This window comes from Melanotaenia boesemani, chromosome 5 (genome assembly GCF_017639745.1).
Source record: "Melanotaenia boesemani isolate fMelBoe1 chromosome 5, fMelBoe1.pri, whole genome shotgun sequence".
NCBI lineage: Eukaryota > Metazoa > Chordata > Actinopteri > Atheriniformes > Melanotaeniidae > Melanotaenia > Melanotaenia boesemani.
In genome coordinates, this window is record NC_055686.1 from 4,594,414 (window position 1) to 4,617,905 (window position 23,492).

Sequence of the window (23,492 nt, forward strand, 5' to 3'; positions counted from 1 at the left end):
CCCCCTCCTCAATGCAGTTACTGCCCCCCAATTTTAACCCTCTTTTTTAATCGCAAACAGCACATAATATATTCCCTCACTAGTGGGGGAGGGAGGGGCGATGGGGTCTTCAAGCGCCCCTGTCTCCATGGATGGCCCGGGGGCGGGGCGGGCCGGGTGGCCTGTCGCGTTGGCCCGGGGCGTGGGCGGGCTGTCCCGGGGGGTTTGGCTGCTGGCCCTGGGGGGAAGGTGCTGTTTTGGGGGTGGGGAGTGGGGGACTGGGGCGGGGTGGGGGGGGGTGGGGGCCTGGCTCGTGTCTCCTCGCCTCCTGGCTGGGGCTGTCCCCCCGCGGCGTGGGGTGGCGGGAGGATGGTGGTGGGGGGATGGTGTTTGTGTGTGTGTGTGTGTATGTGGGGGGGGGGGGGGGGTGTGGGTGGGAGAGTGGTGTGTGTGTGGGGGGATGGGTGGTGGAGGGATGGTGTGTGTGTGTGGGAGGGTGGGGTGTGTGGAGGTGGATGTGTGGTGTGTGGGAGGGGGGGTGGTGTGGGTGTGGGAGGATGAATGGTGGAGGGATGATGTATGTGGGGGAGGATGGGGTATGTGTGGGAGAATGTATGGTGCAGGGATGGGGAGTGTGTGGGAGGATGGATGGTGGAAGAATGGTGTGTGTGCAGGAGGATGGATGGTGTATGGGAGGGAGGATGGTGTGTGTGTGGGGGAGTGGTGTATGTTTGGGAGAGTGGGTGATGGAGGGGTGGTGTGTGTGTGTGTGGGAGGATGGGGTACGTGAAGGTGGATGTTTGGTGTAGGAGAGGGAGGACGGTGTATGTGTAGGAGAATGATGTATGTGTGGGAGGATGGGTAGTGGAAGGATGGTGTGTGTGTGTGTGTGTGGGAGGTGTGAAGGTGGAGGATGGTGTATGTGTGGGAGGATGAGTGGTGGAGGGATGATGTGTGTGTGGGAGGATGGGGTAGGTGTGGGAGAGTGTATGGTGGAAGGATGGTGAGTGTGTGGGAGGATGGATGGTGGAAGGATGGTGTGTGTGTGGAAGGATGGATGGTGGAAGGATGGTGTGTGTGTGTGGGAGGACAGAGTATGTAAGGGTTGGATGGTGTATGTGTGGGAGGATGAATGGAGGAGTGGAAGGAGAGTGTGTGTGTTTGTGTGTGTTGGTCTGGGGGGGGGGGCAGGACTGGTTCTCGGGGTGTGCGGCTGGGCGCTGGGGTGTGGGGCTGGCCTCTGGCGGTGGCCGTCTGGGCGGGCCGGGTCCCCCCGGGTGGCGTGCGGGCCCTTGGCCTGTGGGGGTGGGGGGTGTCCCTGCGCTCCTGGGCCCGGGCCCTCTGCCCCGTCTGTCCCGGGCGGCCGGTGCCCGGGGGGGTCGGGGACTGCTGGCCTCGGCCTGCCGGGGCCGGTGCCCTGTGTCCGCGGGGCGGCTCCTGCTGGGGTCTCCTGCTGCTGCCTTCCTGGGCGGGCGAGTGGTCGTCTCTGTGGACCGGTCGGGATCTGTAGCCTACGGGGGGGCTGGTGGCCTGGGTCTCGGGACCGCTGGCCTGACTCTGGCCTCTGTTCAAGTGAGGTGGCATCTGCATGATCACTCTGCATGGTCACTCCTTCCTGAACGTCTTCACACAGTCTTTGCGTCGCCATGTGGCCGAGTTCTCCAGCATGTCCACACAGGTTTCTCTGCGCGTGTTCTTGAATACAGCAGTTTCACTTATATCTATTATCATATTTTTTTTTCTTTTTTTTTATTATTTCGGTTCTTATTATTATTATTATTACTCTTACTCTTATTATTATTACTACTACTATTATTATTATTACTATTATTGTGATTATTATTATTGTTACTATTATCAACTAGTTGTGTAATGACCTACTGGCTAGGATGATATTAGCTATATATGTTGTAAGTAGTATGGATTACATGGTCTTCTGTATGATGTTTCAAGTCCCCACCCGCACTCCCCACACCCTTTCTGTCCCTCTCTCTCCCCTCCCTCTTCTCTCTACTTTCTTTTCTATCTCTCTCTCTCTCTGTCCCCTCCGGTCGAGTCCAGCATTAAGAGTCTGATTTAATAAAGTTTTTCATGTCATCAAGAGGGACTTTATACATGTAGTATAAATCCTTGCTTGATAGAGTAAAATTGCCCAGCACCAGACAGCAGCCAGACAATCATTCTGTTTGCAACGATGCTGGACAAGACAGGTTTAAAAAAAAAAAAAAAAAAAAAAAAACTAAGTCAGCTTTTAACATGTAAGAAGGATTAAAAATAATACATTTCTCTTTGATTTATAAAGTTATAAAGGTAAAGAAAAAAGGTGAAAAACTCAAGTAAAGTAGACATAATGTGAAGTTGCTCTTCACTATAAATTAACAGTCTGAACTGGTGTTACCGTGAGGCAACGCTGCCCTCTGGTGGCCAAAGTGGGAATTGTTCTCTAGAGATTGAGCTGTGAGGAGGACCAATGTTCTGCTGGATGGACTGAGAGGAGAAAAATGATGGATGAAGAGAACCAACATCCGTTTTGTCTTCGCAAGTGTCTCCCTCATCAGGACCGAGTCTACAGGTCACATGACCCTCCACCTTGTTACCAAGGTCTCTGCAGGTGTAGCATCTTCGCTCATGGAGAGTCTTCATTCGTTAACTGTCTTTAAACTTTAGAAGCAAAATTTCTCCAACTTTTGTCCACATCTGCAAATTGTGTGAATCCAGCAAAAGTCAGAAAGTTTGATTATCATTTACAAGCTGTTTTATTCCAGATTTGAAGAGAATTAAATTCATTTAATAAAAATCTTTTGTTCTTCTGGTTTTATTTTGTTTTGTCCTCATTTATTTTATAATTACTATGAATTGTAGCTATTTTATTTATTTGTTTTTTTTATTTTAGTTGTGTTTACTTGTTTAATTATGTACATTTTACTTATTTTAAACACTTTCTCTTTTCTGTTTTTTGTGTTTTATAAATTCTTTACATTTACTTTTTACTTGTTGCTCTTTTATTTACTTATTTCTCTTCTTTCATTATCTTATTTATTTATTGATTTGTGTTTATTATCATTTTTCCTCATTGTGGTTTGGTTTATTTTTATATTTATTATGAGTGTGTTAGAGATAATGAATGATCAGGTGTGTTTTTACTTGACTTTGGTTATATATGTGGTTTTATGTTTGTGGTCCTCCTGCCTGACAAGAAAACACAGCAGCAGCTTTTCCTTCTAAAAGCCAGTCAGACTGGTTGGTGTGTGTTAGTCAGAAAGGGTGAAGCAACAAGTCTGAACCTGCAACAAGCTGAGATGTTTCACTGAAGAGAAAAGGAACAAAATATCCAGCCAGAGCAGAATGTGTGAGATTATTTAACTCCTCTCTTATTTCTGACTCAGCAACAGAATCTAAAACTGGTTAATTTACATGCACATGAAGTTAAATCATCTCACTGAGACTCTGTTGGAGATCATGTTGTATCTTTCATGCCAACTTTTAGTTGTAAAAACTTCCAGCAGTGATTCACACAGATTTCCTGAAGAAAAAAGTCTTTCTTAAAATCTTAAAACAAAGTCCTTTTTTAAGTAAACAGCCTCATAAACAGCCTGTCAATGCTTCTGTTCAGTGTTGTTTCTTCTCCACTCTGAGAAAAAACATGTTAAAACAAGAGCAGCTGCATGAATTCATGAGCTGGTTGCAGGACGGTGCGTACAGAGGAGCTGAGGCTCAGCAGGGAAAGCAGGCTGTCTGATAGAAGGTTGGTGGTTCAACTCCCACGTCATCCTGATCCACCCCCCCGGTTGGTGGTGGTTGGAGACGTGGTTGGCAGAGACTGTGTGGTGCTGCCTCTTCAGTAAGATTAAAACAAGCAGCAATTCTCAAATTAAGAAGAATCATCTTGTTTTTAGATCTTTTCTCTTAAAGTAAGAAACACTAAAAAGAAGCATTTACAGGCTGTTTACAGGCTGTTTATGAGGCTGTTTCACTTAATAAAGGACTTGATATGAGTTTTTTACAACTTGCTTTAAGATATTTCTCACTTCTCTAAAGTCTAGATATGTTTTCTTATTTCAGGAAATCTTACAAGTGTAAAAGTCTGCCTGCATGGAAGGATCATTTCACCTGGTTTTAGTCTGAATCTTCTCAGTTTCAGCGCTTTAACTCGTATTAACAGCTTATCAGGTCCAGACAGATGTTTCCAGCTGGCTCCGCCTTCGTGGAAACAGTTTTAATCTAAAGGCTCAAATGTGTCTTGCTGCACTTCAGCAATGAAGAGTCAGAAATTCATGTTGTTGCTTCACGTCTATGTGATAATAATCAGACCCACATCTGCGTGTTTTACAAAGCAGAGAAAGAAGTGGAAGCTCTGAGCTTTTTATTTAGAAATGTGGAACCTGGAAGACAGAAGATGGACATGAACATTGACGAGAATCCTGGTTTGAATCTCTTCTGGTTTCTGGCTGCAGCGTCTCTGTTACTTTCCATCCTGGTAGAAATCCTCCTTTCTGATTGGTCGTCTGCTGCAGACGCTTTTACATGAACTCCTGTAAAAATTCATTCTTTATAAAAACACGTTGAGGTTTCTCTTTCTGTTGTTTGATGTTTCAGAATGAGCTGAGAGGAGAAACAGAAAGATCAGTCAGGTTTCATTTCTAATCAGAGTCTGTTATACGAATATTTCCTCACCAGTAAAAGCAAACTGGATTATAGAGCATCAATAATCTGTGGAGTCCATCATAAAGTGGATAAACTGTTCAGGATGATCAGCCCAACAGAAACTCTGCATCAGGTTCTTAACAGTCTCGATATGTGTCGATATAAAGACACCATGAGGAGGGTGGAGATGAAGTACGGACACAACACCAGCAGGTGGAGGAGCATGAACACAAGATGGAGGGAGAATGAGGAAAGGGGTGGGGCTACAGTAGTGGACGGGGCTGTGTTTGTAGGTTTACCTGAAGAGAGAATCCCACCTGGTCAGGTGACTGTGGATGAAATAAGTGTTGAAATGAGAGTGAAGCTCCTCACCTGTGACAGAGATCCAGCTGGGTGGAGACTCTCCATGACTGCTGATGCTACACCTGTAGAGACCTTCATCAGACCTGTTAACATGGTGGAGGGTCATGTGACCTGTAGACTCAGTCCTGATGAGGGAGCCATCTTTATAGAAACCAGCTGGGAGGTTGGAGGGAGACTTTGATTGACAGCTCAGAGTGAGGTCATCTCCCTCCATCACAGGGAGGACAGGACTCTGCAGGATCACTGATCCACCTCAACACAGAGACAAACTACAGCATTTCATCCATTTCCACACAGCTTCATCACCACTAACTCCACAGTCTGATCTTACCAGTGACAGTGAGGGCGATGTTGTTACTGGTTGCTCCCTCTCTGGACTCACACCAGTAAACTCCAGAGTCCTTTTTGAGGACAACACTGATGTTACAGGATGAACCAGCTGCTTTCCTCCATCTGTCTCCACACTCAGACTGTGGTCTGGTGGTGTTTCTCCTCACCGTCCATCCAGCAGAGCTGTCGTCCTCCTCACAGATCAGAGCTACACCTTCCAGTCAGACAATGGAGGTGCTGGTGTGAGTCCAGTTTGCTCCTAATTCAGTGTGTTTTTATAAGTTGTCCATGCTTTTCATTGTATGGTATTATTTTCTGTCTAAAGCCCTGGTGTTAGTTAATTGTTTTCAAAGAGAACAAAAACAAACTCTGTAACAAGTTTAAACTGGTTCACCTGCACTGTACTGAACTAGAGGAGGGGCCTGCAAGTTCCAGCAACACTGAGACAAACTGGATGAACAGGAGTGAAACTATGAGGAAGATGAACGTCCTCCTCTTTCCTCAGAAGTCGTCCTGAAGCTGGTTGTGTGATAAGAAGCTTCTCTGGAGGTGAAGTGAAGTGTTGTCAGAGCTGCTGATGTCCTGAAGGACTTAAAGTCTCTCTTAGTCTGACAGGAAGATGAAGATGTTGCTGGTGATGGTCCTCCTCCTGCACGGTAAGATCAGCTTCCTCTAATCATCCTCACTTCCTTCATCTTCCTCTCTGATGGTGGAAACGTGACATTTCTTCTTCTCTTGTGTGTGTGTGAAGCAGAAAGCAGCTTTGTGTTGGAGTGTGTGAGTGTTTCAGAGAGAAACTGTGGAGAGCTGCCACTGTTTCCCAGATTCCTCCTTTTAGCTGATGAGGGAAAGTTTAGCAGTGAGGACGTTTGCTGGAATTTACTTTGGAAAAATCCAGGAATTTCTTCTGGCTGGAATCTGATCTGCAGAGAATCCAGCTGATCCACAACGTAACTACAGATTCTACTAAATGATCGTTGTCAGTCTTTCCCATCATTTCTCAGAGTTGTTGGTCTGCTGCTGCTTCATGAAATATTCCAGATGAGAGGAACCAGTCTTGGTGTGTTGGAGCCAAACAATCAGAATAAACAGAATCCAAAGCAAGGAAAGAGTCCACGTATCAGAACAGGTTAGAAATATGAACCAACATGCAGAGGAAATAAATGACATGCTGTACAGATTGTTGAGGAGAGTTCAGGTGTTCACAGGATGAAGTAGAAAAGTGGGATGTGGATCAGAGTGATGGTCAGATCTGAGGAATGAAGGCCAGAAGGCCACAGATCGGTTCTGAGGAAAGAGGACGTTCAGTTTCCTGTTATCAAATTATAGCGTCATTGTGCATAACTGGATCTATTTAATTTGAGTCAGGTGGAAAATCTGCTGGACAGTGGCCCTCAAGGACCGACTTTGGGCACCCCTGCCTTAAAGTTTCAGGTATTTTTAAAATTTAGCAGTGGGTGTAGTTACGCAGAAAATAGTGGGTGTAGTTACACTTTAAGTTCAGCAGATTAACTGGACATACATTAAAGCAATGCAGAGTTATTGAGTAAGAGGAACTTGATGTGGTTAAGTTTGTCTTGAGTTTAGTTTGTCCAATTAAAATGTTAAAAATAGAAAAATCAATATGAACACAGGAGGTTTAATCTCAGCTTTTCTCAAAACAACCTGTTATACAAAATACTGGAAGCATAAAATGCTTCACATGTATTAACATCACACGTTTAACAATCATCTGTTGTCATCAGCTTCCCACCACATTGCTTTGTTCTTCACATTAAAGAGAAAACTCCAGATGTTTGTACTGTAGTACCACTGAGATTTAAAGAGCAGCCTTAACATTATAAAGTTAAGAGCCACAATAAATTATTTTTTCAATAAACATTTTGTCAATAAATTCAAACATTTTTTCACCTTTTATATTAAAAAATAAAAAATAATAAGATTTTAACAGAGAACTACAAACGCATCAACAAGCAGCATTTGGTCCCAGCTCAGTAGTTTGATACCACGACTTTAGAGTTCAGTTAGAAACTTCTACCTTTCAGGTACAACAGTATCAGTAAGAAATTACTGTTAAAATGTTAACGGGCAGTCACACCTGCAGCTCAAGTAAACAGGATAACAAGAAGATTTCAGCACACTGAACAGCCTCCAGATCACAGCTCTGTAACGGCTTCATGCATCTTTCCTGCAGTTTGTTCTGCAGCACCTGGATTTTGGTCGAATGCTTGTGTTTGTCAAGTTCCATCAGGATCTTTTGATGAATTTAAACGTGTACCTGAATTAACTTGGATCACTGAGGTTCAGGTCGTAGATGATCCTAAACATTAAGACACAAGCAGTGGCAACATCTTTGAGTCCATGAAGCAGCTGCACATCTTCAACTATGATGCCAACATCTTCTGGAAGCTGATCAGCATCTGCACCTGGATGTTTAATCACATAGATGCCGATGACCGTCTGACCCAAATGTCTCTGGGTTTCATCAGGCTCCTCACTCTACAAACAGATGATATTATTTCATAAAAGTTCTCCCACAGAAAGACATAATTCACATGAAACTTGCACCATTTTAATAATAACTTTGATAATTGTCTCCACTAGTAAGTGAAGTCAGTTAAATAATAATACATTTTTAAAAAAATTAACACTTTTTGGGAGAAAATGTAAAAACCTTCTTAAGGTAAAAATTCTAACAACTGGTATTGGATAGGTTTGTCAGATGTGTACAAATCATATTTTCTGCACTCTATTTATTGTTAAATAAAAATCACTTTAAAACTGACAACACTTACTCCATGTTCCTTCACGAGCTCTTCAGGGTCTTCATTAGGATACACAGCTAGTGCTTGGAGGTTGCAAGCTCTCTTTGTTTCAGCCGAATCATTCTGCAAAGCACAACAGGAAATATACTGTTTATACAAGTCTTTGACATTTAGAAGATGGAAGAACTCCATAAAGTGATTCCTGACACAGATATCAGCTGATCAACCAGCCTTCATGCAGAGGTCCCTCACACATTCATAAAATCACAGTTAACTACAGCTGCACCTGCCAATCAGCAACAAGGGCAGAGCAAATAAGTGTGAGAGGCAACAGTTAGCTGCTGTTATGTGAACTGTGATACTGTGGGGGAGGCGATACTACACATAGTATTCACATCAACTGAGGTAAACATTAGTATACAAGTAATTATATACAAACCTGGTCAGTGAGAGCAACAATGTGTTTTACTTTGTGTCCTGCTGCTCCTCCTTGTTTGTGTAGAAACTTTAGCCGACTTGTCAGAGTGGTGGTCCTCTGTGACAGAAACTTTGGGAAGAGTGGGATGGTGGTAATCCGTGTGAACACTTACCTAGGTATGTGTTTCAACAAGACAAAACACCAGGTACAGAAGAAGGTTCACACACATGAAGCAAAGACAATTTACTAATGACCTGCACATTTAAGACTTGCCTCATGTTCCAGAAAAAGAGCTGCCATCTTCTTTTGAATTCTGTGATGAAGGCACGTCTTGAACCACCTCATACCACCGATGAGCAAAGGTTTTCTCCATTTTCTCTTTTATCTCGTGGTGGTTGTTCCTTTTCTTGACCTCAGATAGCAGTTCTACTCGCTCCTTCTTAAGACTCTCTTTGTCTTCTCCAGCTGAGTATTGGGGACAGAAACTGGCTTCAGCTCTCCTGGGTTTCCTCACGTGATTCGGACTTGAGCAGTTACCAGGCTTTCTGTTTTTCATAGAGTTAATGCTCATTTCTTGGAATCCCAAACTCCTAAGCTCAGTGCGGTAGTTGTCCATGTTGTATTTTAAACTCCAGTTGTGCAGACGTAGGATATCCTGCTGTGTACTTCATTATTTCAGAAGCAAGGCCTGCAAAATGTCTGACCTGACTTTAAACTTGGGTTCAGCCATTTGCCTGCGACAGCTGCATCTCTACTTCGTAGGAGAACGGAGGAAGAGGGAAGCTGTTGGCCAGCCTCGACATCTTAGTGATGCGGTTGTGGATGTGGTTGAAGCTGAGGTGGTTGACTCAGAGGATGAAAGTATATCAGTGTCTGCAGAGGAATCATCCACCTCATGACAAGGTGTAAATGGAGCGTGGCTGTGTTGACTGCTTACTTGGTATAATCACGTTTACTGTTCCTCTGTCTTGGATGTCTGCTGTTGAAGTCAGGTTCATAAACTGGTCAGTCATTGTCCATGTACTGCAGTCTGAACTCTCCTTCACCTCCACCCTGTTTTTGTATCTCAAATAAAAGACTGTCCACAGAGTATTCTGGTATTCCAGAAGGCAAAGTTAGCTTCACACAGTTATCTTCTCCGAGGAGAATTTAAAGCGTTGCTGGAGTAGACATCGTGTGTACCGTCTCATTCAACTCTTACTCTGAAAGAGAGAGAATATTAGTGTAAAACAGAGCACCGCACCACTACTAACAGCTATTGTGACGTCTTTACAAACTAGGCTGAGTCATGAAAAACTCCAACACATAATACTTTAAAATATTTCAAGTGATATGAAAGACTGTATATAATCCTGACCTCATATTACCTGAAGAATGTACGTATCTTTTTAAAGTAACTACTTGTAGAGAGACAACTTTGTAATCACACAGGAGGTAACAATCCACAAGATGACTCAGCTCAATCACAGAAACATCCCTTGAAGAAGGATCCGACTCAAAGGATCTGTAGTGTTCTCTGTACCATGAGCTTAATCTTTTTACTATGAAGGCAAGTCCATCTTTCAAACACACATCTGCACCATTTCAGCAAAGTCTGGCACCAACAAATCCCTGCACTATTATCATGAAGTCGATGCCGTCAGCAGATACGTTCTTTACCAGATTAACATGGAAAAAGTTTTCAAGTTTTAGTAAACGAGGTCCTAATTTCAGTTCTATAGTCTCAGATAAATGCTGCTCTTTGGTTTCAGTTTCTACATCACCATCAGAATCACCATTACACTTACCACTATAAGCTCACTTATCAATGTTGCCATCTGCTGAACTTTCTTCACTAGTGTTTACAATACCTACTATAAAATCTTGAAGAGAATATGACGTGTTTTCTGTTTCTGTGGGACTTTAAGTACCATAAACATTCGTCTGGAAACAGCAGCGCTGAAACACACAATTCACTGTTTCATGGCTCTTGAGATGGTTTTTAATGTGACAAAAATACTCTTGTGCTGATGCGATGTAGGTGCTTGTACACAACATACAGTTAAATGTAGCTGAAGTAACATTTTTCATAACTTTGATTAGTATGTGACCTGCTTAAATGACGATGAAGAGCAAATTCCAAGTTCTGAATACACATGGACAATCAGAATGAGTGCATGGGTCGGGGTGTCTGCGGCCAAACCTGCCATCAGCTAACCTGTAGTGTTTTAGTAGATGGACTCTTGTTGATAAAGTTGTTCCACAGTCTTTACAAGACCACGTTCATATCTGTTGAAAAATCAGAAAGATTAGAGGCAAAACATTAAAGACAGTTTTTAAACCAGCAGCAGCAGCAAACCACTACCCCAAAAACCAGTAACATTGCTGCACATACAGGATCCACCATGTCTACATTTTCTCCTTCTGATACTACCTGATACTACCTGATAATACCTGATACTACCTGATAGTACCTGATACTACCTAATACTACCTGATAGTACCTAATAGTAACTGATAGTACCTGATACTACCTGATAGTACCTAATTGTACCTAATAGTACCTAATAGTACCTGATACTACCTGATACTACCTGATAGTACCTAATAGTACCTGATACTACCTGATAGTACCTGATAGTACCTAATAGTACCTGATACTACCTGATAGTACCTGATAGTACCTGATAGTACCTAATAGTACCTGATACTACCTGATAGTACCTGATAGTACCTAATAGTACCTGATACTACCTGATAGTACCTGATAGTACCTGATAGTACCTAATTGTACCTGATACTACCTGATAGTACCTGATAGTACCTAATAGTACCTGATACTACCTGATACTACCTGATAGTACCTGATAGTACCTAATAGTACCTGATACTACCTGATAGTACCTGATAGTACCTGATAGTACCTAATAGTACCTGATACTACCTGATAGTACCTGATAGTACCTAATAGTACCTGATACTACCTGATACTACCTGATAGTACCTGATAGTACCTAATAGTACCTGATACTACCTGATAGTACCTGATAGTACCTGATAGTACCTAATAGTACCTGATACTACCTGATAGTACCTGATAGTACCTAATAGTATCTGATACTACCTGATAATACCTGATAGTACCAGATACCACCTGATAGTACGTGATGCTACCTAATAGTACCTAATAGTACCTAATAGTACCTGATACTACCTGATAGTACCTGATAGTACCTGATAGTACCTAATAGTACCTAATAGTACCTAATAGTACCTGATACTACCTGATACTACCTGATAGTACCTGATAGTACCTAATAGTACCTGATACTACCTGATAGTACCTGATAGTACCTAATAGTACCTGATACTACCTGATAATACCTGATAGTACCAGATACCACCTGATAGTACCTGATGCTACCTGATAGTACCTGATACTACCTGATACTACCTGATAGTACCTGATAGTACCTAATAGTACCTGATACTACCTGATACTACCTGATAGTACCTGATAGTACCTAATAGTACCTGATACTACCTGATAGTACCTGATAGTACCTAATAGTACCTGATACTACCTGATAATACCTGATAGTACCATATACCACCTGATAGTACCTGATGCTACCTGATAGTACCTGATACTACCTGATAGTACCTGCCTGCAGCACCTTCCTCCTCCTCCTCCTCCTCTTTAGCCTCATCACCTCTGCTTCTGTGTTATGGTCGATTCTCTGATGTTTAATGAAGTTTGTTGGCTTCACACTGAGCAGTGATGCTTTCACAGGGTAACAGATGCTCCTTCTTCTTCTTCTGTGGTGGATTTTCAGCAGTCAGAGTCCTGCTGTGGTGTTGTTTCTGACATCAGCAGATGTGGACAATATGATGTCTTCAGGTCCATCATCTGCTGCATTGATCTGTCTCAGCTGAGGACGAACAAGGAATGAGACATGAATGCTGCTGAGACTGTTCCTCTCTGTCTGTCCTCACAATGTCCTCTCTGACTGTCTGTCCTCTCGGTGTCCTCTCTGTCTGTCTGTCCCCTCAGTGTCCTCTCTCAGACAGTGGGACATCAGGAATATGGTCTGTAGGACACTATCTGGTCCAGTTTCCAGCGTTTCTCTTCATTCTTCCTGACTTCTGAGCTGCTGCCTGTCGGCCAACTTAACACCATCAACTTCATTAAATGAATCGCTGTAAATGAATGTGAGACAAACCCACAGCTGATCTGTCTTTCTGTTTGTGTCCTCACAGTTTCCCAGCATGCCTTGGCTGGGGTGGTGGAGGTGAATGAGGGGGCGGAGTCGGTCCTTCTGCCCTGTGAGTACGATGGTATTCTAACTAAAGAAAACTTAAGAGTCGTGTGGACTCGCAGCGATCTCAGTCCCAGATTTGTCCACCAGAGAGGAGAAGAAGGTGATCTGGAAGAACAGAACCAGCGTTACAGAGGACGAACATCAATGAAACCTGATGCTTTAGACTCTTTAGACTTCAGTCTCACTCTGAGAAAACCACATCGGTCTGACAGCAGCAACTACACCTGCTCCATCACTGATGGAGTAAATGTACGGAGAGTAACGGATGTTGAGCTGAAGGTGAAAGGTGAGCAGCAAACACCTGCTGTAGATACAGGTCAGAGGTCAACCTGAAGGGAAGAACAGAGTGAAGGAACAACCTGATGAGTCCTTTATTAGAAGAGTAGAAGAAGAAGAGAACAGAACTTTATGTTCATGCTGCAGAACAGTGAGAAGCAGCTTGTGGGTAGAAGATGTTCCTGATTCTGTTCTGGTTTTGTCCTGAGTGCTCTGTAGAGTTCTCCAGAAGGCAGGACGGAGACCAGGGTGTGTCCAGGGTGTGTCTCGTCCTTAATAATACAGCTGGCTTTCTGCTGGAGTTCACCAGTGTAGATGTCTCTGAGGGGGACATGTGGTCTCTGTCTCCACTCTGGTCCTCTCACCACCTGCTGGAGGTCTTTACTGTCCTCTGCTGAGCTGGTGTGGATCAAAGTCAACAGGGACCAGCTTTGATGTGAGAGAGGACGAGTCTTTTAAAACATCTGGTGGTGACGGGGTGAGAGCGACTGGACAGGAATCATTCAGACAGTTTGATGGAGGCTGACTTAAGACAGGTGGGGACCACAGACTGCTGTAGCAAGAGGTTGGAGATGGTTGTAAAACCTCTGCTGGTTCATCTGCTCATGACTCCAGTATCCGTCCAGTAAGTCCATCTAGAGCAGCTGGGCAGGCTGGTTCTGACCTGATACTGCTGGTGGACTGGTTCTTCTCAGGAAGACCAGGATCAGTGTGAGCCTTTCTGTTGTGGTAGTTGAAGTGAATGAAGAAGTGGTTCAGAGAGTCTGGTAGGGTGCAGTGCATGGAGTCCTTCTCCAGGCTCTGGTGGGTCTTTATAAACCTGGAGATCCCAGACTTGAAGGCAGCATCCCGTGTTGATTTAGTTTTCCTTCTGTTCCTGCTAAAAAATGAAAAAGCTGTGACTGAATAATATTGTCGTGTCTTCTCAGACCTTCAGGAAGAGGTGAAGGTGACTGAGGGGGCGGAGTCTGTCATCCTGCCCTGCAGAACAACACCTGTCCTGCACAAAGACGTCACTGTGGAGTGGACTCGCTCTGATCCAGATTTAATGATGGTTCATGTCTATCCAAACACAAGTAAAGACTTTTTGAAGCAGAGCAAGTTTTACAGAGACCGTACAGAGATGTACGAAGACCTGCTGAGATCTGGAGACGTCAGTCTGACCCTGAAACACCCCACAGACAGAGACACGGGGAAGCTACGTCTGCACCGTCACAGAGACAAAGACATCCTGAGACAGAAAGTAGTTCTGATACACGTCAAAGGTCAGTGATGTAGATTCAGGTCAGAGATGTAGATACAGGTCAGAGGTCATAACTCTTCTTTTTTTTCCACAGAAACCATTTCCATCCTGGGCCACAGCTGTTCTGGTTTTCCTGGTTCTGGTTCTTATTGTCTCTGCTGGTGTTTTCTATCATTTTAGGTTCTATTTCATGTCAGGTGAGTCTCTAAAACTACACTACCCATAATGCTGATGGTCAACATGAGTCTTCTTGTGTTTTTTTTTTTTAATGGTTTCCAAATGGAAAGTTTATAATTATAACATGTACATCATGCTGCAAAACATAATCATAGATGATCAGTAACAAGAACATAGAAACAAAAACAAAACAGCCCACTGTGGGTTGAACTTCAGGTTATCTGCCAGACGCACGTTTCCAAGTATTCCAAAGTACTTCTGAGTCAGCAGCGATACGTTTATTCTTTCCATGCATAGTTCCAATAAACAAATCAACTAATGAATAAACGATATTCTAACTGAAACAAACTTATTATAAATTATGTGATACGCGGTCAACAGAAAATGTGACCACCACTGAGCTCACCCCACTTCCTCATCCATTCATCCTAACACGGTGAGTTGGTACCTTTCAAACTTCATGACACACACGCCCACAGCAACACACCCACCACCCAGATGCCGATGCTGCGTGTCACCTGTGCCACCTCATAAATATGCAAACATACTAATATGGCTCCTACACAACATGTTAAAAAAGCAAAAATAAACACTACATACAGATAATTCACAAGGAGGTTCAAACAATGATATATTTATAAAGTTTACACAGATGTAGGTTTTATTAAGCTTTATTTTACCACATTTCAACTTGTTGAAGTACATTAAAATAAGAACTCAGTTCAGACTTTTTAAAAAGAGAAAAGTTTCTTCAAGAATTTCATTTTATGTTTGTAAAACTTTGCCAAAATAATCAGTAAGTTGATGATATGATTCATTGTTAGTGGAGTTATAATTTCTAAATATAAATATCAGGTCAGACTCATTTAGAGAGAAATTCTTATCCAGATGTTTCTTGAGATCAAACTGAAAGTCAGACCAGAAATTTGACACGTCCACAAAATAAGTGTTCTACAGTTTCAGAGTCATTTTGGTAAAAACTGCACTTTTTACTAAAACCGTGTTTTTATTTATAAATGAGACAGTTAACAGGAGAATATTTCTGTGTAATTCTGAAGAGCCGTTCTTTCATCTTGTTGGGCAGTATGAATTTATAGGGAGGAGCAGATCTAGCGTTCCAGGTTCTACCATCTAGTGATGCTTCTAGCCATCTGTATCCAGCAGCTTGTTTTAGTAGAAAGCAGTTTTCTCATGAAAGCGCTGTTAACCTTCTTATCAAAGATGGAAACTCCGTCCACTTTAACACTGTGGTTAGTTCTACTGAAGGAAACGTGTATATTTGGTGGCACCGTGATGGAGCCGTGGTACCGGATGGGAGGGCGTTAATAACAGTGTTATATTCTCCTGGAGGAACGGGAACACTGGATTTGCTCTTAAACTCATCGTATGAATATAACTGAGCATCGTTATCACAGAGCTGCCTCACTAGCAGGATGCTGCTGTCAAAGCAGTGTGTGTAGAACAGACTTATCTGTGTGTGTGCTGCAGGCCATGTTCCACAGAAAGAACCTGTGTGGAGAACAGCTGTGTTTAGAAAGAAGAACCAACACAAGAGAACTCGTCTATGGAAACTTGACTTGATAGGAAGTTTTCCAGCAGCATACGGGCGTATTGATAGGAACTTCAGACCAGCTAGTTTTTAAATAAAACATTTGGGAAGATGTTCCACGTACTATCAGGGTTTTTAAGAATTTCTTTAACCAGTTTACTTTGATTGTAACATTAAGAGCATGAAGTCTAAACGATGAGCCTCCCTCTGAGAGAGACAAGCACAGAACAGCTTCTACCGTTTTCTGAGGCTTGTTTTCCAGATAAAGTCAAATAAGAGTTTGTTTAAATGATTCATGTTTTCCTTGGTTACCTCCACAGGAGAAAATACATCAGAGGTTCTAGAGAGACCTTCAGCTTCACTTAATAGCTCTCGTCCATAAAGAGAGAGCTGATTTTTTTATTGGTTCAGATTTTCCTTCATTGTTTATCATCTTTGGAGATTGTAATGCTGAAGTATTTGACTATTATTTTAAATGGAATAGCACCGATATGAGTGTGTAAAATGTCTTTAACAGGGAGAAAGTCACACTTATTCAGATTTCCATTCAAAGCAGACGCTTCAGAGAAGTTTCCAACAACAGAGAGGACAAAGGGGACTAAAGAAAAGAGAAGCTTCTTCATCCAGCTGGATGTTTTCATTTGTTTCTCATTAAATGTGAAGCCTTTAAAGGAATGCTGAGTGATTAGTAGGTGGAGAATTTCACCCACAATAAGGAAAAGATGAGGAGAGATGGGGCATCCCTGGTGAAGACCTCTTCTTCCTTCAGACCTGGTGATGTTCCCTGATGGAGCTGGAGTTTTATTATACAAGGTTTTTATTGTTTTTAAGAAGAAATGATGGAATTTGAAGAATCTGAGGGAGTCAAAGATGAAGTTATGAGATGCAGCATCAAAGGCTTTTTGAAGATCTAAGACTAGAATTAAAGGGGAACATCAATTAGATCTTTCTAGTTCATCAAGTGGATGACAGGCGGATGTTGTTAGAAACATGGCGACCGTTCATGAAGCCGCTTTGTGATTGGTGACTTCATTTAGGCCGAACTTTAAACCTTTTGCTAAACAGAAGCAATAATTTTACAATCATTGTTTAAAGAGTGATTGGCCTCCAGTTATCACGGAGGCAAAATCTCTTTATTTGCTTCTGGAATGAGAGCGAGTCCTTGTTGCCATGACGGCGGCCGTTCTTCTTTGTCAGCAGCTTCATTACAGAAGCTGGAGAAATATCTCCATTTCTCTGTCACACCTTTTGTCACGTACCAGGAATGTGGACTCATAAAATATCAGAACCCCAGGGATAAGTGAATAAGTTTTATTGAGCAGAATAAACGGAGTGCAAGTGATTACAGGTAACTGACGATGATGAGAGAGTCCGGGTGATGGAAGACAGCGGCAGTTGTATCTGTGTCTTCCGACGGAGCAGAAAAGCCAAGTCCGTGATCTAGAGACAGGTATCAGAGAACAATCCAGAGGTCAGTAATACAATGGATCCAAATATAAACCAAGGCAGAATTATCCAGTCAGGGAATGAGCAGAGGCAGAAGTCCAGGTTCGGGAATACAGGTCGAAGGCAAACAGGCAGGCAGAAAAGACAGTGATAAATCAGGGAGCAGGCAGAGACGAAAGTCCAGGAGCAGGAATAAAGGGTCGACGACAGGCAGGCAGGCAGACAGACAGACAGGTAATACTGGGAAACAGACAGGAAACACAGGCTGGATACGTGCAGGGTGAAACCGAGACGATCTGGCACTGAGGGGTTGTCACAGTCCAGTATATAAAGGGAGCAGTCCAGCTGGAGCGCATCAGCAATCAAGCTGAAAAACTGGAGATGCGTTCGAGAGCGACTGGGAAAACTAGGATAAACTCAGAGGCTAAGCCCTCATTACCAGGAGATTTATGGTGTTTAGCTCTTTGATGTTGTTAGAATCTCCTCCAAAGTTCATTTCTGAACATTTTCTGTCATCATTTCTGCTGTTTTTGGTTCTTTAATTGTTTCTAAAATGTTAGTTTTGGTAGAAGGTTGATAAAGTTTAGCATAAAAGTCTGTTATGTATTTGGTTATGAGCTTATTGTCTTTGCAGATTGTGTCATTTATTTTCAGTTTGGTTCTACTGTTTACTTCAGCATTCCTTCTTTCTAAACTAAAAACACATTTAGTATTTCTCTCCTTCCTCCAACCATTCTTCCCAGAGTGAATGAAAGCTCCTTCAGCCCTCTCTGCAGGAACATCATCCAGTTCCTGCTGGAACTTTTCCAGCGTGAGAACGTGGACTTCATGGTTCAGGTTCTGAGCAGAGGGAAGCTCAGATATGTCTGTAATTCATTGGTTGATTCTAGATTTTCTCACCCAAGTTTTTTCTTTCCACAGGAAACGGCTGGTTTTCATATTTTAGATTTTAGAAGTTTCCGGTGTTTTCCATCTTCTCTGCTTCCTAAAGCATCTGCCAGAACTTTTTAATAAGACTGTCCGTGTTCCAGATCAGCTCGTTATCATGAAGAAGAGAGTTGTTTCACTTCCAACAGCCCACATTTCTTTATTCCTTCCCTTCTCTAGAATAAAAAGTTTAGTGTTATCATGGTGTGATGGGTCATGATAGAAGGGGAGGTTTCTCTTCACAGACGTGGGGCTCAAGTTCTGCTGAGATCAACAATCAGTCCTTGATGTGATGTAAAACTTTTGTTTGTCCAAGTAAACTGTATGTTTGTTTTGTTCTGGTGCCTCCAAACATCCAAAAGTTGCATGCAGCTGCAGAAATGAACTAGTTTATTTTCAGGATTTGTGGATTTGAGGTGGGGGATCGGTCGCAGGACTTAGACCAGACCAGACTGGAATGGCCTCCTAGAAGGATTTTAGCCAAAGGGAATTTCTGTATGAGAGCTGTGGTCGTTTCCTCTCATTCTTCCAGCATTAATGAGTGAGATGTGGAAGAGTTATAACCGTAGACATTTCCCAGTATAAACTCTTGGTCAGATATTTCAATAGTTACAATCAGCCAACGGCCATCTGAGTCTTTTAGATTCTTCTATTTGTCTCTGAGGAGGGCGACCCCAGCTGAGTGGTCTGGGCCATGTGACCACCAGGTGTCACTGCCCCTCTGAGTTTTCCACAACTTCATGTCATCTGCACAAGAACGACTTCTTGTAAAAGATTATATCTGCTTTGATTTCCCTACAAAACAAGAAAAAAGCTCTTCTCTTTACTTTGTTGCGTATTAATAGAAAGCAGCTTTAAATCATCACATGTGTGAGAACAGCTGGAACGGCTCCTACAGCTTTTTATACCTGTGAACCTGTGAGAGAGTCAGTGGTTGTGTAAAACACCGCTATGTGTTACCAACATCCATCACTTTATGAAACAAGTTTAAACATCTAAGCCTGGATTGTTTTAAACAGAACACATCATGAACGGATCCAGACGGAAATTTTCTAAGATTTTTTTATTTTTTATTTTTTTTATTATTTTTTTTTAACTTGTCCTGTCCAGCATCATAGCAGCAAAATGATAATCTGGTTGCTATATCGTGCTGAACAAATGTGCTCTACCAAGGGGAGGCCTATGGGTAAGGCTCCTCTTGATAATGTGATTAATTTATTTATTTATTCACTTTGAATCACGGAATCTATGTAATCTTGCTGGACCTGACCGGAGGGGACAGAAAAAGATGGAAAATAGCAAGAAAAGATCAAAAGGGAAAGAAGAAAGGAGACAAAAAGATCACAGACAGAAGGAAAACGACCCTTCAATCCACACCATCACCAGACAAACAAACTGTTACCACCTGTACATGAACACACCAGAAAATTTCATACAACTTTTACAAAAGCAGAAACACACACACAGAAAAAAACAAACAACGAAACAAACAAAAAAAAAAAAAAAGCAGGGCTGCCAGTCATTAAGAGTATAACCAAATCAAATCAAAAAGACATAACAGCGACCAGATACTAACTCACAGGAAAAATACAATTTTTTTTTTTCTTGTTTTTCCCCTTTTTTTTTTAAATAATTATCGCTTAATATTAAAAACCCACTAGACAACTCAGTGACTGTGTCAGCATGCAGAGCATGAGAAACAAGGAGTGATCAGTGATGAAGAGTGGTGAGTGAGATCATGCAAATGCGACCTCGCCTCCACGGGGGCCAGAGGCAGACCAGGGCCTGGGCCGGGCCCTCAGCAGCAGACCCGGAGCACCAACCCATGCCACCCCACCACAAAGACAACTCCAGCCCCACCCAAAGGGCGGCAGAGGAGAGCCCCAGCAAGAGCCCCCCACGGTCCCGGGGCACAGGCCCCAGTGGCCAAGATCAGCAGCCGCCGGCCCCGCCAGGGACCGGCCCACCCAGGGCAGCCCAAGCGAAGGGCCCAGGGCCCCAGGAGCCCAGAGGCGGCCGCCCCACCCCCCAAAGGCAGAGGGCCCGCAACATGCCCAGGAGGACCAGGCCCCCCCAGACAGCCACCCGGCGTAGGCCAGCACACACCCCGATGTTCCAGCCGCACACCCCGGGAACCAGGGTGCTATCGGCCCACTCCCCATCTACTTCAACCTGCATCCCATATAACCCCACACTCACACCCTCCCCCATGCCGCACCCACAATCGCTCACCACCACACAATCACGCCACACACACAACCCTCCCACCATGCCCCGTGGGGGGACACCCCCAGGCGGACCAGCGGACAGCGGGCCCCAACCCCCATAGAGCCAGCAGCCCACCAGCGCAGCCATCCCGGGACCCGGCCCCGGGGCAACCCCCCCTGCCCGCCCCCAGCCACACACAGGAGGAGCAGGGGCGTAAGAGGTCCCCAATACCCTCTCCCTCCCCGCTCCTGACTGTTTATGTAGTGTGTGTTGTGTGCAATTAAAATTGAGGGGCAGAGACTGCAATGAGCCGCGAGCCGGGCCACCTAAGTGGCCCCGCCCGCCATGCACCGCATGCCATGCCCCCCAGGTGTTATTTGTGTGTTGTGTTTCTTGTGTTTTGGTGTCTTGGTGCAATTAAAACTGAGAGGCGAGCAGCCACGGGGTGCATCCAAGGAGACCACTGAATGGTCTCCTCCGTTCCACCCCTCATGGCCCCACGCCTCCCAACTCCCTACGTGTGTGTGTGTGTGAGACAGAGAGAGCGGGAAGTAAACTTCCCTCTGGATGATGAGCCTTTAGTGGCATTAGGCACCCCTGCTCCCCAGGAGGCCCCCCAGGGCAAGACAGGCCAGGAGAGGCCGCCGCCACGACCGGGCCATTCAGGGACCGCAGCCAGTGAGCCGCCACCCACCCCAGAAAGTTCCCACCCTCCCACACCCCTAACGGGTAATAAGAGGATGGGGACAGCGGCAGACCCATGGCCCACCACCCCCAGGCCTGCCCAAGCCCAGCATCCAACCCTCCTACTCTCACTCCCCAGACACACCCCCATTTCATTTTTTTATGACGTCTTTCCTTATTTTGATGTCATTGTTTTCATTGTGAACATATTCTAGTGATTTTTAAGTTCTTAAATCGTCTCCATGTTGCTACTGATCATATCTTCCTGTTTGTCTGCTCGTTCATTGATTCTGACGGTGCTGATAATGTTTCTTTGTAGTTCCAGCAAGGAGGGATCTATGCTGTTACTGTTCTTGGGAGGCGGGCTGTTTAACAATGTGTCTGGAAGAGGCTTCAGGGTTATGTCTTCCTCATCTTCCATGTTTATGCAGCTATTTATCACTCACCTCAGAATATACGTGGTTGTTTGGAGTCTTCAGTATTGGTTGTCTCCTTTATTTCCCCGCTGTTGGACATGTGAACTTATGTGTTCTTTAGCTTCCCCAACAGAGCTAGTTAGCTGGGGGACAAAAAGGGTCTAGAGTTTGTTTAGTGTCTTCACAGGATTTAGTTCTTTATCTGTACATAAATGTTTTAGGCTTTTATCAGGTATGTAGCGGTAAAAAAATACAAAAATGCAGATTAATTTTACGACACATAAAACGTATGTCTTAACATGACGCCATCTTGGCTCCTCCCCTCTTCTTGTGGTTCTCTGACAGTCAGATTTGTTCCAGAAGCTGAGACAGAAACGTGAAAAGAAAGTTCAGGTTTTGTTCCAGAAGTCAGGAAAGCTCCTTCAGACTGAGTCCTTCACCAGTAAAGCAGCTCCACATCATGACTTTACCAAACAGAGTTGAAGCTTCACTGCATTTATCTCACACAGAGTCTCCATGTGGAGCAGCTGTTCTTCTTCTGTGGTGGTAAACAGCTGGATGCAGCAGCTTCAGTACATGTTCCTCCTGGAGCTGAGCTCAGTTGTGGTGGAGTTCAGCTTCAGATGGTTCAGATCAGAGAAGACTCATCAGATCTTCATGTTTCTGAGCTGATGTGTGTCAGACATGAAGACTGTGGAGGATCAGCCAGCGTCTGTTTAAGGAGTGGAGAGTTCTCAGCTCTCTGACCTTTATCTACTCCACTCTCTCCTCACTCATCCATTCATCTGATTGCTTCCTCCTCAGCTTCTGACTTCTTCTTTGGTAGCTGCTCCAAATGTCCTGAAGAAGAAAACAGGTCTTCATCAGAAACTGGTTTCACTGGTTTCTGTCAGACGTGTGACGGACGTCAGGTGAGCTCAGGTCACCTGGTTGATCCACGTCCTCAAAGAAACTGCTGGAACTTCTTCTGTCTGAACACAGAGATTTCTCCACCAGCATGAGACCCAGAGACCAGGATGAGATGGTCATGTGACCACCAGAGCTGCTGCTGCTGTCTGTACAGCTGATGGTGTTTGTTTCTCTCAGTCTACCAGGTGGAGGCGGAGTCAGGGGCGGAGTCTGTCCTGCTGCCCTGCAGAACCACTGTTCACCTGCCTGGAGACGCTAAAGTGGAGTGGAGGGATAATAACAGCACAGCCCATGTGTATCAGAATGGTTCTGACCAGCCTGATGAACAGCACCAGTTCTACAGAACCAGAACAGTGATGGAGAGAAACCCTCTACAATCTAGAAACCTCAGTCTGACTCTGAAACACCCCACAGATTTAGACAGTACCACCTTCATCTGCAGCGTCTACAGCAGGGAGGGAAACATCCTGATGGAGAAACAAGTTCGTCTCACAGTCAGAGGTCAGTGGATTAAATCTGATGTTTGAGTATTTTTCCAATCAGCTGATCAGTTGTGATCAATACTGATCAGAGTGTGATTAGAAGGTGAAAGTGAAATGTGTGTGTTTGAGAGTAAATGTGATTGAATGAGTTCAGCATTTAGCTGCAGTCTCACAACGCTGCTCGTAGAGTTCTTGTTTGATTGGACCTTCCAGGACATTAAATAAGAACCTTAAAGCACAAACAGGGAACATGGAAACATCATGCTCAACCACTTATATCTTTATAATTATAATATTATATAATTATAAAATTTAACAATTAAAATAAAAATTACAATTATCTTGTAAAGAAGAGTGAAAATGTAGGAAAAATGG

The 23,492-nt window shown here is 43.8% G+C and overlaps 1 protein-coding gene across 1 annotated transcript in view; it reads left to right on the top strand.

Moving 5' to 3' along the window:
- The window catches only part of LOC121640415, a 601,409-nt gene that overhangs the window by 204,021 nt on the left and 373,896 nt on the right, over positions 1 to 23,492 (top strand). Inside the window, exon 13 of the mRNA XM_041986133.1 lies at positions 22,813 to 23,136. Coding sequence (XP_041842067.1) covers positions 22,813 to 23,136 — 324 coding nt within the window. The remainder of the gene's footprint in view (positions 1 to 22,812; positions 23,137 to 23,492) is intronic.